The sequence below is a fragment of the Mytilus edulis genome, chromosome 3, assembly GCF_963676685.1.
Source record: "Mytilus edulis chromosome 3, xbMytEdul2.2, whole genome shotgun sequence".
Lineage (NCBI taxonomy): Eukaryota > Metazoa > Mollusca > Bivalvia > Mytilida > Mytilidae > Mytilus > Mytilus edulis.
In genome coordinates, this window is record NC_092346.1 from 25,518,623 (window position 1) to 25,533,066 (window position 14,444).

The following is a 14,444-nucleotide window of genomic DNA, read 5'->3' on the forward strand; positions in this document are numbered from 1 at the left end:
TGTTTGAGAACTTGGAAACGGTCGAGATCCACACCCCTTAACCATATATATTCATGTTTGTGACAATATGAAAAATCAAATGAAATATAGGAAGAGTCGCTAGGGGTCATCCCACCCCTCCTGTTTTAGAATTTAAAAATGGTCGAGATCCCCATCCCTAAACCATATATATTCATGTATGGGACAATATAACAAATCAGATGAAAGATAGGGGGAGTCCCTGAGGTCACTGTTCACCCTCCTGTTTGAGAACTTGGAAATGGTCAAGATCCTTACCCCTAAACCATATATACTCATGTATGGGACAATATAACAAATCAAATGAAATATAAGGGAAGTCCCTGTGGTCATCCCAACCCTCCTGTTTGAGAACTTGGAAATGGTCGAGATCCCCACACCAAAACAATATATATTCATGTATGGATCAATATAACTAAGTAAATGAAATATAGGGGGAGTCCCTTGGGTCAGCCTACCCTTCCTGTTTGAGAACTTGGAAACCAATGAGATCCCCACCCCTAAACCATATATATTCATGTATGGGACAATATAATAAATAAAATGAAATGTAGGGGAAGTCCCTAGGGTCACCCTACCCCCAGTGGCGGATCCAGAAATTTTCATAAGTTGGGCCCACTGACTGACCTAAGAGGGGCCCGCTCCAGTCACGCTTCAGTGATTCCCTATATAAGCAACCAAATTTTTTTCCCAAAAAGGGGGGGCCAGGCCCCCTGCCCCCTAAATCCTCTGCCTACCCCTACCTGTTTGAGAACTTGAAAACCGTTGAGATCCCCACCCCTAAATTATATATATTCATATGTATGGGACAAAATAACAAATCATTTTAATTTTACATTTACTATGGGCAAGTCAGTCAGACCTCATCTTTGATCCCTGTTGTAGTGAACATTTGTCTGATTCGTGTCTCATAACTTTTGTACTATAGAACACAAACTCAGTTTTCTTTCCAGGGAAACCAGTCCATTCATACTATTACATGTTCATACTACGTCAAATTGAACTTCTAGCAGTCAAATAAAAATCAAGGTTAACTACCAAGTAGAACAACTGCAATCATTGGGAACTTGTACCACTGCAGACTCACCATAAAAAATATACATTGATATATGCATTGCTTTTGAAACCTTGATAACATATAAATTATTTGCCTTAATAAATAAATCATTAGATAAACATGAATTTACTATATGTGAATGTTTAATGTTGAGGCAACATTGCCACAGTTTTCATAATTACGGATGCCTTGGTTTTTGGTTAACTGCCTTCAGCGCTTACAGCGCTTTGATTTTTATCATCCTTATCTTGTCACATGTTTCACATACATGTATACATGTAATAGTCATCCAATTTAGTATAAATTGTGAATCAGTCAAGCATTTTCTAAAGCTAGCTCTTTTTATGTTTAATTCATTCCTTCAATGATGTTGGTAACAATGAATTATTCATGGTACATTCTAAGTAATGTAGTACAATGAAATAAACGCCTGAGAAAAATTTTACAATTTGTATAAAAGCAAAAAAGTAAAATGTTCTGAAGGTCAGAAAAACTTCCTGGCAGTGTATTGTTTATATATACATGTATAATATTTAAAGGTATTTACTTAGAATTTAAGCTGACTTTTAAATTTATAGTCAGTTAAAATAAGAAAAGCAAACAATAGATTATATATTTTCCCCTTGGATTTTACTTGTGATGTAGCATGAATAGAATAGTGTCAGCAGAGTATTTTAAACAAATATCAATCATTCAGGAAATTTATTGTTTTAGAAGCAGAAAAATGAGAAAAGGTTAAAATCTGGTACATGATTGCTTTTTATTTAAGAATTGAATGTTCCTTTTTTCCAAAGTACAAATTTTGGCTAAAGCACATTTCGTAGGAGGTGTTGCATAACCTCTATGTGACCAGTCAAGGTCTAAATACTTGATATTTGTGACTGGAAAGTAACTGTTATCTTCTTTGACATGAGGTTGTGATACTCTGCATATAGATGTATCACCTTAGGATGATTAATTGTATACCATAGATGATGACCTTGGAATTTAATCTTTGACCTTGAATTTAAAATGATTTATTTTTGTATATTCACCTCAGATCAAAATATATTCTTGGTTGCAATTTCAAAACCTCTTCAATGCAACTAAGGATTTGCATTTGACTTCTACAGATAAAAGGGATACATAAGTTTAGTTCACTCAAACAGCTCTACCTCTTTTAATTCCTTATTCAGTAAAAAACTGTTTAATATATCTGTTTATATTTGAAATAGCCAAAAAGGTTAGAAATCATTTTGACAGCTGGCATTTAATGAATTTTATATTAACATTTTTAATTGTCAAAATTTGTCAGTTTTAACATGTTCAAAACCATATGTACTGGTACTTGTTGTTAGGTAGAGGAACCAGATGAATGGTTGAGATATGGAAACCCATGGGAGAAAGCTAGACCAGAATATGTACTTCCTATCAACTTCTATGGTAGAGTTGAGGATAATGGTGGAAAGAAAAGATGGGTTGATACACAGGTAATATTGTGAAAAAATAAGAATATAAATTTCCTGCTATGTCCTCTCACAACATATTGTAAGAAGGATTTCTTTCATATGAGAAATTGGACCAATGACAAAAGCCCATTTTCTACTTCCCATGAACCAGAATTGTTATTTTGGTTGCATTTTGAAGGTTAGGTTCTTAAAAGCATTATTCAAACAGGCAAATGGTCTTGGGAACTTAAAGAATACACCAATAGCAATCTAGTAGACAGTTTAAACTAGTAGAAAACAAAGTTTAAATCTGGGTATGAAGCTGGGTATGAGTGACTCAAAGTAAGAAATATACTGCAGATCATATCTGACGGGGAAAGAGGAGCTGAAACAGGAATTATATTTCCCAATAACTAAAATCAATATTTATATTATCATTCAAAATTTGACAGTTAAGAGGAAGACTATTGTGTCAAAATGTGTAAACCAGGAAGCTATGTTTAGTGCATGTGGGTGTCATTTTTCTAAGCTACTTAACTTATGATGTAAATGAAGGAGAAATATATATTATTAATTAAATTATGTTGATTTTAACCACCTTTTCTATATGATAGCTCTGTTAAAGAATAAGAAAAATAATGAATGAAGTTATGACATTAACCATGTAAACAGTTTTTTCAATTTTTGTTTACAACATTTATGTCTAGAAAGCAAGACACTAGTTTAGTCTGTGTTGAATGTTTTTTTTTTAAAGACATCCATAACTTTGTCAAACCTTCATGGAAAACAGAAGCTTTATTATGACCAAAAGATAGGGTTCAGTGCAAAATTGTGAAATCTTTCCCCCGTAAAGGACTCGCTTGAAGGAGGCAAAAAAGTGAGACATGGTTACCCTGGTGATATGGCTCAGCCCTCTCAGTCATGGTCTATTGACTTTGAAACTTTTGCTTAGTTTTTATGTATTAGATTGTGTTTAGGTTTGTTTAAAGGAAACTACTTATGATTAGTCAATGGTATGCAGTTGTATTAGCATTGGCATATATCTCATTTCGATGGAGATTGTTTAGTCATGTACCTTCAGTTAACTTACATGTTAAAGTGTTGCTATTGTAATTTCAACATTTGCATTATTGAAATTACAAAAAAGAGAGACATATCTCTATGATAACAGTTTATTTTTGCAGTTATCATGAAGATAAAGTCTGTTGTTAACAAGTGTAAGCCATATGCTTAGAATTGACATGTATAAATGAATTGAGTGTTTAGAGGAAAAAGCATTACTGGTATATAAATGAATTCATATATATGAATATTACCGATTTAAATATTGTTTATAGGTTGTATTTGCTATGCCATATGACAGCCCTATACCTGGGTATGGTAACAACACAGTTAACACCATGAGATTATGGTCAGCTAAAGCATCCAGCAACTTTGATCTCAAATTCTGTATGTATTTATTTACCAAAGATGATTTTAGTCATTATCAACAATGGTCACACAGTTAAATTACATCTCATAGTTAAACCAAATTCTGTATGTATATACTTACCAAAGATACCAGAGGGACAGTCAAACACATAGAATGAAAATAAACTGACAACGCCATGGCTAAAAATAAAAAGACAAACAGACAAATAATAGTACAGAAGACACAACATAGAAAACTAAAGACTAAGCAACATGAACCCCACCAAAAATTGGGGGTGATCTCAGGTGCTCTGGAAGGGTAAGCAGATCCAGCTCAACATGTGGCACCTGTCGCGTTGCTTATGCTTTTACAAATCCAGTAAATAGGGTTATTTGGTAGGTCAAATTTGTGAAAAGGGAAGGGTATTGTAGTTACGACATAAGGAACATATCCGATATCATCTGTTAAACAGTTATTCCATAAAGATGATTTTAGTCATTATCAAAAATGATTGAACAATTAAATTACATCTCTGAATATGTTGCTGTAAAAATATAATGTTATGTCTGATCATCATGATCATTAACTATAAAAAAAAAAAAAGTTTTTTAATTTAAAAATATTAATGGAAGAGTGTACTTTGCACTTGGAGTTAAGGGTCAGAACTGCCTCATTGCCAGAACACTTCTTGTCTCTATATATTATATGTCCAAAACTGATCCTAATGATTTATATAACAAAATGTAAATTTTCATAATCTTACAAAAAAACCAATATGGAAAATAATCAGAGATGAAATTCATTATAACTCTGATGATATTGGAAGATATGTTTTAGTCCCTGTAGAAAATAAGTTCTATACAGTGTACTGTAGCCTCTCAATTACTAGAACAAGTCTATAAGTTTTATTGATTTAAATGTTCCCTTATGTATTTGAGAAATAGCAGTTCTACTCTCATATTAAAAACCATTATCTGAATTAAACCTGTATAAATCATTGCTTCAAACTTATTGATTAAACAATGATCAAGCAGTCATATTGACTCAAGACTGGAAAGTTGATTTGTAAACCATTTTGTTTTTTAGAAGCACAGGGAACCAGATGATATTTAGAAGGCAACCAAATTAAAGTATGAACTGACCAAAGTTTTGCATCTTTTTTATTTCCACTTTAAATTGATAATAAAATATAGATTCATGTGCCATATTATTAAACTTCTACATCTATGTTTGCTTAGCTATATTCATGTAATATGGTTTATTATATTTTTCAGTCAACAATGGAGAGTATATCCAGGCTGTATGTGATAGAAATGAAGCAGAAAACATATCTAGAGTTTTATACCCTAATGATAATGTAAGTTTGCATTCCTTATGTTGTTGTTTTGATTAGGTCATTTTAATTTCAACTGTTTGGCTACATCATATTATCGACATTACCTGCTTCAACAAATTTTATTATGTTTCACATTAAGGTTCATATTATAGACTTCCTTGTGATATTTAAAAAATATTATACAACCACATTTTATCAATTATAGAATACAGTTTTTATACGACCGCCTTCGTCGTATATTGCTATCACATTGGCGTCGTCGTCTGCGTCGTCGTCGTCGTCGTCCGAATACTTTTAGTTTTCGCACTCTAACTTTAGTAAAAGTGAATGGAAATCTATGAAATTTTAACACAAGGTTTATGACCACAAAAGGAAGGTTGGTATTGATTTTGGAAGTTTTGGTCCCAACATTTTAGGAATTAGGGGCCAAAAAGGGCCCAAATAAGCATTTTCTTGGTTTTCGCACTATAACTTTAGTTTAAGTTAATAGAAATCTATGAAATTTTGACACAAGGTTTATGACCACAAAAGAACGGTTGGGATTGATTTTGGGAGTTTTGGTTTCAACAGTTTAGGAATTAGGGGCCAAAAAAGGGCCCAAATAAGCATTATTCTTGGTTTTCGCACAATAACTTTAGTTTAAGTAAATAGAAATCAATGAAATTTAAATACAATGTTAATGACTACAAAAGGAAGGTTGGTATTGATTTTGGGAGTTTAGGTCCCAACAGTTTAGGAATTAGGGGCCAAAAAGGGACCCAAATAAGCATTTTTCTTGGTTTTTGCACCATAACATTAGTATAAGTAAATAGAAATCTATGAAATTTAAACACAAGGTTTATGACCATAAAAGGAAGGTTGGTATTGATTTTGGGAGTTTTGGTCCCAACAGAATAAGTGGCCCAAAGGGTCCAAAATTAAACTTTGTTTGATTTCATCAAAATTGAATAATTGGGGTTCTTTGATATGCCGAATCTAACAGTCATGACTGTGTATGTAGATTCTTAACTTTTGGTCCCGTTTTCAAATTGGTCTACATTAAGGTCCAAAGGGTCCAAAATTAAACTTAGTTTGATTTTGACAAAAAATGAATCAGTTAGGTTCTTTGATATGCTGAATCTAAAAATGTACTTAGATTCTTGATTATTGGCCCAGTTTTCAAGTTGGTCCAAATCGGGGTCCAAAATTAAACTTTGTTTGATTTCATCAAAAATTGAATAAATGGGGTTCTTTGATACACCAAATCTAACTGTGTATGTAGATTCTTCATTTTTGGTCCTGTTTTCAAATTGGTCTACACTAAAGTCCAAAGGGTCCAAAATTAAACTTAGTCTGATTTTAACAAAAATTGAAATCTTGGGGTTCTTTGATATGCTGAATCCAAAAATGTACTTAGATTTTTATTATGGGCCCAGTTTTCAAGTTGGTCCAAATCAGGATCTAAAATTATTATATTAAGTATTGTGCAATAGCAAGTCTTTTCAATTGCACAGTATTGCGCAATGGCAAGAAATATCTAATTGCACAATATTGTGAAATAGCAAAAATTTTTTTAATTAGAGTTATCTTTCTTTGTCCAGAATAGTAAGCAAGAAATTTCTAATTGCAAAATATTGTGCAATAGCAAGATTTTTTTTTAATTGGAGTTATCTTTCTTTGTCAAGAATCAACTTAAATCTTTGTTATATACAATATACAATGTATATTCACTTTTTACTACCAACTGATAAATTAAAATAATCTTTACCATTCAGTGATAACAAGCAGTTTTTTTACATCTTAATATTTTATGATGTATTTAAATGAGTAGTTATTGTTGCAAACTCCATTAGAAATTTTAATTGAGATTAGTTTTGGAATAAGGGAAAGGGGGATGTGATTAAAAAAATTGGGTTCAATTTTTCTCATTTGAAATTTCATAGATAAAAAAGAAAATTTCTTCAAACATTTTTTTGAGAGGATTAATATTCAACAGCATAGTGAATTGCTCTAAGAGAAAACAAAAATTTTAAGTTCATTAGAACACATTCATTCTGTGTCAGAAACCTATGCTGTGTCAACTATTTAATCACAATCCAAATTTAGAGCTGAATCCAGCTTGAATGTTGTGTCCATACTTGCCCCAACCGTTCAGGGTTCAACCTCTGCGGTCGTATAAAGCTACGCCCTGCGGAGCATCTGGTTAAGACATTGTTCTTTAAGCACTACAGTTCATGCACAGTCTTTAGTCCTAATTTTTGCGTTTAAGCCAAATGGCTGGTTCCTGTTAAGACTCGTCACTCATGTTTTAAAGACTTATAATCTATTTTCAGTTATCATTAAGTATTAATTTTTGCCTGTCTAAATTTTAGTGTTCAATTGCAAACTTAAAATATCTTTTGTTTTTCAGTTCTTTGAAGGAAAGGAGTTGAGATTGAAGCAGGAATATTTCCTGGTTGCTGCTACTCTACAGGATATCATACGTAGATTTAAGTCTTCCAGATTTGGTAGCAGAGATCCTATCAGAACCTCATTTGACTCCTTCCCAGATAAGGTAAATTATATTGTCAGAGTCTGTACATTTGTGCATTTATTTGTTTTTAAATAGTGTGTTAAGAACATAATGTGATTTTCAAAAAAAAGCAAAGAAATGCATATACATTGCTTTGAACTAGTTTGATTTTTGTCGAGCCTGCAACTTTTGTTGCAGAAAGCTCGACATAGGGATAGTGATCCGGCGGGGGCGGTGGCGTTAGCTAACTTCTTAAAAGCTATATATTTTAGAAGTTGGAAGACCTGGATGCTTCATACTTTGTATATAGATGCCTCATATTACAAACTTTCCGTCAGTTATATGTCCAATGTCCTTGACCTCATTTTCATGGTTCAGTGAACAAGGTTAAGTTTTGGTGGTCAAGACAATATCTCAGATACTATAAGCAATAGGTCTAGTGTATTCGGTGTATGGAAGGATTGTAAGGTGTACATGTCCAACTGGCAGGTGTCATCTGACCTTGACCTCATTTTCATGGTTCAGTGGTTATAGTTAAGTTTTTGTGTTTTGGTCTGTTTTTCTTATACTATATGCTATAGGTCTTCTATATTTGGTGTATGGAATGATTGTAAGGTGTACATGTCTATCTGACAGGTGTCATCTGACCTTGACCTCTTTTTCATGGTATCAGTGGTCAAAGTGAAGTTTTTGAGTTTTGGTCTACTTTTCGAATTCTATATGCAATAGGTCAACTATATTTGGTGTATGGAAATATTTTATGATCTATATGTCAGTCACGCAGGTTTTATTTGACCTTGACCTCATTTTCATAGTTCAGTGGTTATAGTTAAGTTTTTGTGTTTTGGTCTGTTTTTCTTATACTATATGCTATAGGTCTTCTATATTTGGTGTATGGAATGATTGTAAGGTGTACATGTCTATTTGACAGGTGTCATCTGACCTTGACCTCTTTTTCATGGTATCAGTGGTCAAAGTGAAGTTTTTGAGTTTTGGTCTACTTTTCGAATTCTATATGCAATAGGTCAACTATATTTGGTGTATGGAAATATTTTATGATCTATATGTCAGTCACGCAGGTTTTATTTGACCTTGACACCATTTTTATGGTTCAATGCTAAGTGTTAAGTATTTGTGTTTTAGTCTGTTTTTTTTTTAATTTGTAAGAAATAGGTCAACTATATTTGTTGTATGGAAGAATTGTTAGCTGTACATGTCTGCCTGGCATGGTTCATTTGACCTTGACCTTATTTGCATGGTTTATTGATCAATGTTAAGTTTTCTTGGTTAATGTTGAGTTTATGTGACAGTTGTAATAAAGCTTTATATTTAGAACTATCAACGTTATATCAATGATAAGTAAAGAAGGCGAGACATTTCAGCGTGTGCACTCTTGTTAATGTTATGGCAATGGAAAGATTGGAAGCCTTTAAACATGTTAAAGGTCATGGTACAAATGAAACACACATCTTTGCATACTAAATTGTAGTCCTGATATTTTTATTACCTTTTGTCTCATCTTGACGAAGTCCTGGAGGCTAAAAACTACGTAGGAGAGGTGACCTTTGAATGAGTTTCATAATGCATATGTATTAGTACAGCAGGATAATTAGAGAGTGACCTAATAAGACATTTGTTTGTTTAATAGAGGTGTGACCTTAAAGTTAAACTCTAATTCAAGTACTATTTTGATCTATGCTAGGAATCTTCTAGTTACACTTCTTTTGGAATTCCATTTCTTCTTCTCAAATTATTACTGGTTTTAAAAGATATGCTGAGTGATTAAAGTTTTTTTTATTAAATGTACAATATTTCTTCATTCCAGGTTGCTATTCAGTTGAATGATACCCACCCATCTTTAGCCATACCAGAATTACTTAGGATTTTAGTGGATATTGAAGGTCTACCTTGGGACAAAGCATGGGAAGTAACTGTTAAAGCCTGTGCCTATACAAACCATACAGTCTTACCTGAGGCTCTGGAAAGATGGCCAGTTCACTTGTTAGAGAAACTTTTACCCAGACATTTAGAGATCATTTATTATATCAACCATCTGTTCTTACAGGTAACTACCTAGCTAAAGCTTATTATTATTCTTGAAAAGTGACGAGAGATTTTTGTATCTGTCTTCATCTCTCATCCTTAACTGGTCGTAAACTAGAGAAATTTCCAGTGAATTGGTAGCTATATATGAGAGTATAGCCTTAACTCTATAAACCTATAAACAGAAGACTATTGTGCAACTTAATCCTGAAAAGATTTTGGTGGTTTCATATTAGAGAATTGCGTACAATAATTCCTGCTTCCATGGTGTTGAAAAGCATGAAGATCTAGAGGGGTAATAAAATTGAGGACTGAAGATCTCTGTTATCTTTCTTGTGGTATAAATCCTAGATTCTTTTGATGTTTAGGTTGAGCTGTTAATTACTAGAACAAAAGTGTATGCTCAATTCACTACACCATAAACTATTGAATGTAAAAGTTATTTTCATTTGCTCACAGGAAGTTGCCAAGAAATTTCCTGGTGACTCTGAAAAAATGAAGAGAATGTCCCTTGTTGAAGAAGATGGAGAGAAAAGGGTTAATATGGCTTACATGGCCATTGTTGGTTCACATGCAATTAATGGTGTAGCTGCGATACATTCTCAAATCATTAAAACTGACACGTAAGTAAAATTTGCACAATTTTTTTAATCAATGGTGCTAGGGATAATTGTTTAACATTTGTCATTTTGGGGCCTTTTATTGCTGTCAGACTCTGCAGTATGGGTTTTGCTCATTGTTGAAAGCAGTATGGTGACCTATAGTACTGTTGTTAAATTCTATTGTTATTAGGTTTTTTTGTCGACAGTTGGCATCATACCACATCCTTTTGTTTTCATATTAAGTTTTGAAATGAAAATGTTAAATTCACAGCTGTTTTAAAATCTCTAGCTGATTTATAGTGTGTCACAATAAGATAAATTTCAGATAAATTGATTTGGTGGTTAATAAAGATATACATTTATGTTAGAATTCATGAATACATTACTTTGAAAGTGGGGTATATGTAAATGTGACAGCAAGCTAACCACACAAATAACTTAAAAGATATTGTGAAATTCAGCATATCATCTTCCATAAATCAAAGCTCAGATTTTCCCTGACTGATTCATACTCTTTACAGTATCTAGAATCTATCTTTGTGTCCTCAATGTATGAATTTAAATGATTTCACCTTTCCTTTAATATATAGAAACACTTAATCAACAACAAATTCATTTGAATTTTTTTTTATACTGGTTTTTATTTTTAACATTAAAGGTTTAGGGATTTTGCTGAAATGTTCCCAGACCGTTTCCAGAACAAGACCAATGGAATCACTCCTAGAAGATGGTTGTTACTGTGTAACCCAGGTTTATCAGATGTAATAGCGGAGGTAAGACATGTAATATTTGGCTAGGTTGAACAAAGTGCAAGTTCTGTTTATAATATGGCAATGACTGACGATTGGGCATTCAGGGAAAAGAAGGTACATGTTTTATGAATTCATATCTACCTACATTTTTCAATCCATATCCTTGCAACTTCACAGAAAGGTTGGAATTACATTGTAGTTGTTCACCTGCTATTAAGAAGTTATTTGATAAAGTTTTACTCTTTTTTACCAGAAATTTTCAAAAGACATTTCCAATTTTGTGTCCTCATTTAATCTTGCAGTTTTCAACTCAGATCCTTGAAACTGATATTCACATGCTAGTTCACAGGGTAACAGTTCAAAAGTAGATAAGTCACCATACTCTTGACACATTTATCCAACTCCAGCTAACCAGTCATTATATGTACACAAAAATGCCACATAGCAGCAAACACTACTTTACAAGATTGTCTGACCTAGCCAATAATCAAACCTATGACTCCCAATGCCAACATTAGCTTGCAAAAATAAGACCAACTAGATGGTTGCAACAATGTAAGCTTTCTGACAACACATTCATGGCTGACTATGGTAAAACTTGTTGTCCAGATTGCGTACTGTGGATTCATTTATTTTTGAGGGTACCAATTTTCATGGTTTGTGGAAAATTTGCCTTTTAATGGATATGTAATTTCGTGCTTTTGCCAAAGTTTGCATACAACCTGATAGAAAATTAGTACTTCGTTGCACATTTAAATTCATGGTTCACCTGTACCCCTGCCATGAAAGTTGGCATCCAACGAATAATAATGCATCCACAGTATTATATAATCAAAGAAGTTTGGACTTTTAAAGAGCTATTGGTGTAATACCAACAGACATTAATATGATTGTGTTTTTGCATTTCAGAAAATTGGAGAAGAATGGGTAACAAACTTGTATGCATTGACAGGACTGAAGAAATTTGCAAAAGATGAAACATTCCTTAGGACTATTATTAAAGTGAAACAGGTGCGTCATTGTACTTATGTTAAATTTTATGAATAAAATCAGATGAACTTTTACACATTTACAGCAAAAGCAAAATGCAAAATGTTTAGTTAAAGGTAATATCTTTGACAAAGTTGCTTGCTAGCTGAACCCTTTCTGAGTAGTACAGACTGATAGATTGGTTATCTGTCAGACTAGTCTACTCTTAATGAAGGTTAGTATACCTAACCCAATAATAACTTCACAGTTTAGCTACCAAGCAAGCTAGTTAAAGATATCACTTTACCTACACACACAAATACATGAACATTCCTCAGTGAATTTACACATTTAAGATGTGAATGAATAACAAAAACTGTTTTTGAATTATAATAATTTATATTTCATATTACCTGTTCATTCTTTCAGGAAAACAAAATGAAATTGGCTGAATATATAAAGCAGGAGTTCAACATTACAGTAAACACCTCATCCATATTTGATATCCAAGTTAAGAGAATCCATGAGTACAAACGTCAACTTATGAATTGCTTCCATATGATTGTCCTGTACAACAGACTGAAGAAGAACCCCAGCATGAAATTCACTCCTAGAACTATCATGATTGGAGGGAAAGTGAGTACAATGTTGTTGTTTTTTTTATCCAAATGCATTTACATAAAGTTATAGCTTTTTGTAGTGATTTGGAAGAATAGTTCCAACCATAACAGCAAGTGAGATATATTATTTTTGCTCTTTGATATGAAACAAAACACACAGAAAATCAAAGTTAAGTTGATTATATTAAAAAGATGTGTTTAAACTTTTCAAACTTGTAATACATGTTTTGATATCCATTATGCTACTTTTTGGGTTGTTGGAAAAGTACTTAATTTGGAAAGATATATAAAATTTGTGGTTATGTCCTTAGTTTATTTGTTTTTTTAATGAGGTGGTTTTTGTTTTTCTAGGCAGCTCCAGGTTACCACATGGCTAAATTAATCATCAAATTGATCAACAATGTAGGACGTACCGTAAACAACGATCCAATCATTGGTGATCGTCTCAAGATTGTCTACCTTGAAAATTACCGTGTATCTCTGGCTGAAAAGATTATACCTGCTGCTGACCTTAGTGAACAGATATCAACTGCTGGAACAGAGGCTTCTGGGACAGGAAACATGAAGTTCCAGTTGAATGGAGCACTGACCATTGGAACTTTAGATGGTGCTAATGTGGAAATGAGGGAGGAGATGGGTGACGAAAACATCTTCATCTTTGGAATGAATGTTGAGGAAGTTGAGGAAACCAAAAGACAAGGGTTAGTTTTTTATTCAACCTTTGGTATGCATTTGATACTCAGATACATTTAACACAGAAATCTTTGAAAACTGTAAATGATAAATGGAAAACTGCCTTTTGTGGAAATAAGATATTGAAATGAAAATGATACAATATTTTACTCAATAGTCATATTGTCATAGACTCACATTAATTTCTCATCATGTAAAAAACTCATCATAGTTACTAGACATATTTTCATTCCAAAAAAAACTGTGTGAATTAGAAGTAGTTTACTGAAAGCAGCATGTCTTTTGTGCTCTAATTTAACGTTGGTAAAACTTAAATATTATTTTCTGACATTTTTATCCTTTGTTTTATGCAAGGAACAATAGTTAATCTTATTTTGTTATTTGTTTGTTAATTTAATCTTATTTTGTTATTTGTTTGTTAATTTAGGTACAACGCAAGAGAGTTTTATGAGAAGAATGGTGAATTAAAACAGTTGTTGGATCAAATCAATAATGGTTATTTCTCTCCTGAAGATCCAAACATGTTCAAAGATATCTACAACAACATCATGTATACTGATAGGTAGGTTAATAATGGCATAGATATTTTTTGACGTTGTGAATAGCAAGAGCTGTATTTCATTTCTTATGTTAATCATAAAAAAAATTATGAATAAGCCATGTTTACAATAATACTAAAATATTTAAATGAGCATTTGTTTAAAACCATTACATGTAATTCATAAAAATAAAAGAGAATATTGGCTATTTGCAACCTTACAACAACAAAAAAACCAGATTACATCTTGTTGTAATTGAATCATCCATTTATTTGTCCACCTGTTCACTGTGTGAGTGTATACAAGATGGGCAAAACTTCAAGCTTGTCTGCTCTACCCATCATATGAAATGCATATTATGCTGTTATGGGGAAGTTTTTTCAACGTGAAATTTACAAGTACAAAATGTCACTTATAAGTAGATATTCGTTTGTACATGTTGTACTCAGTTTTTCAAATAAATGATATAGACTTAAGTAGCTATAT

General features: G+C 32.5%; 1 protein-coding gene across 3 annotated transcripts in view; it reads left to right on the forward strand.

The window, feature by feature from the left end:
* Positions 1-14,444, forward strand: part of LOC139516060 (glycogen phosphorylase, muscle form-like) — a 31,930-nt gene that overhangs the window by 13,519 nt on the left and 3,967 nt on the right. For all 3 annotated transcript variants that reach the window (XR_011662909.1, XM_071305875.1, XM_071305876.1), the window contains 11 exons: positions 2,413-2,544; positions 3,840-3,951; positions 5,188-5,270; positions 7,639-7,782; positions 9,566-9,805; positions 10,243-10,406; positions 11,044-11,158; positions 12,047-12,148; positions 12,536-12,742; positions 13,078-13,427; positions 13,847-13,981. Coding sequence is in view for 2 of the 3 variants with exons in the window: in XM_071305875.1 (XP_071161976.1) it covers positions 2,413-2,544; positions 3,840-3,951; positions 5,188-5,270; positions 7,639-7,782; positions 9,566-9,805; positions 10,243-10,406; positions 11,044-11,158; positions 12,047-12,148; positions 12,536-12,742; positions 13,078-13,427; positions 13,847-13,981 (1,784 nt within the window). In the remaining variant the exon portion in view is untranslated. The remainder of the gene's footprint in view (positions 1-2,412; positions 2,545-3,839; positions 3,952-5,187; positions 5,271-7,638; positions 7,783-9,565; positions 9,806-10,242; positions 10,407-11,043; positions 11,159-12,046; positions 12,149-12,535; positions 12,743-13,077; positions 13,428-13,846; positions 13,982-14,444) is intronic.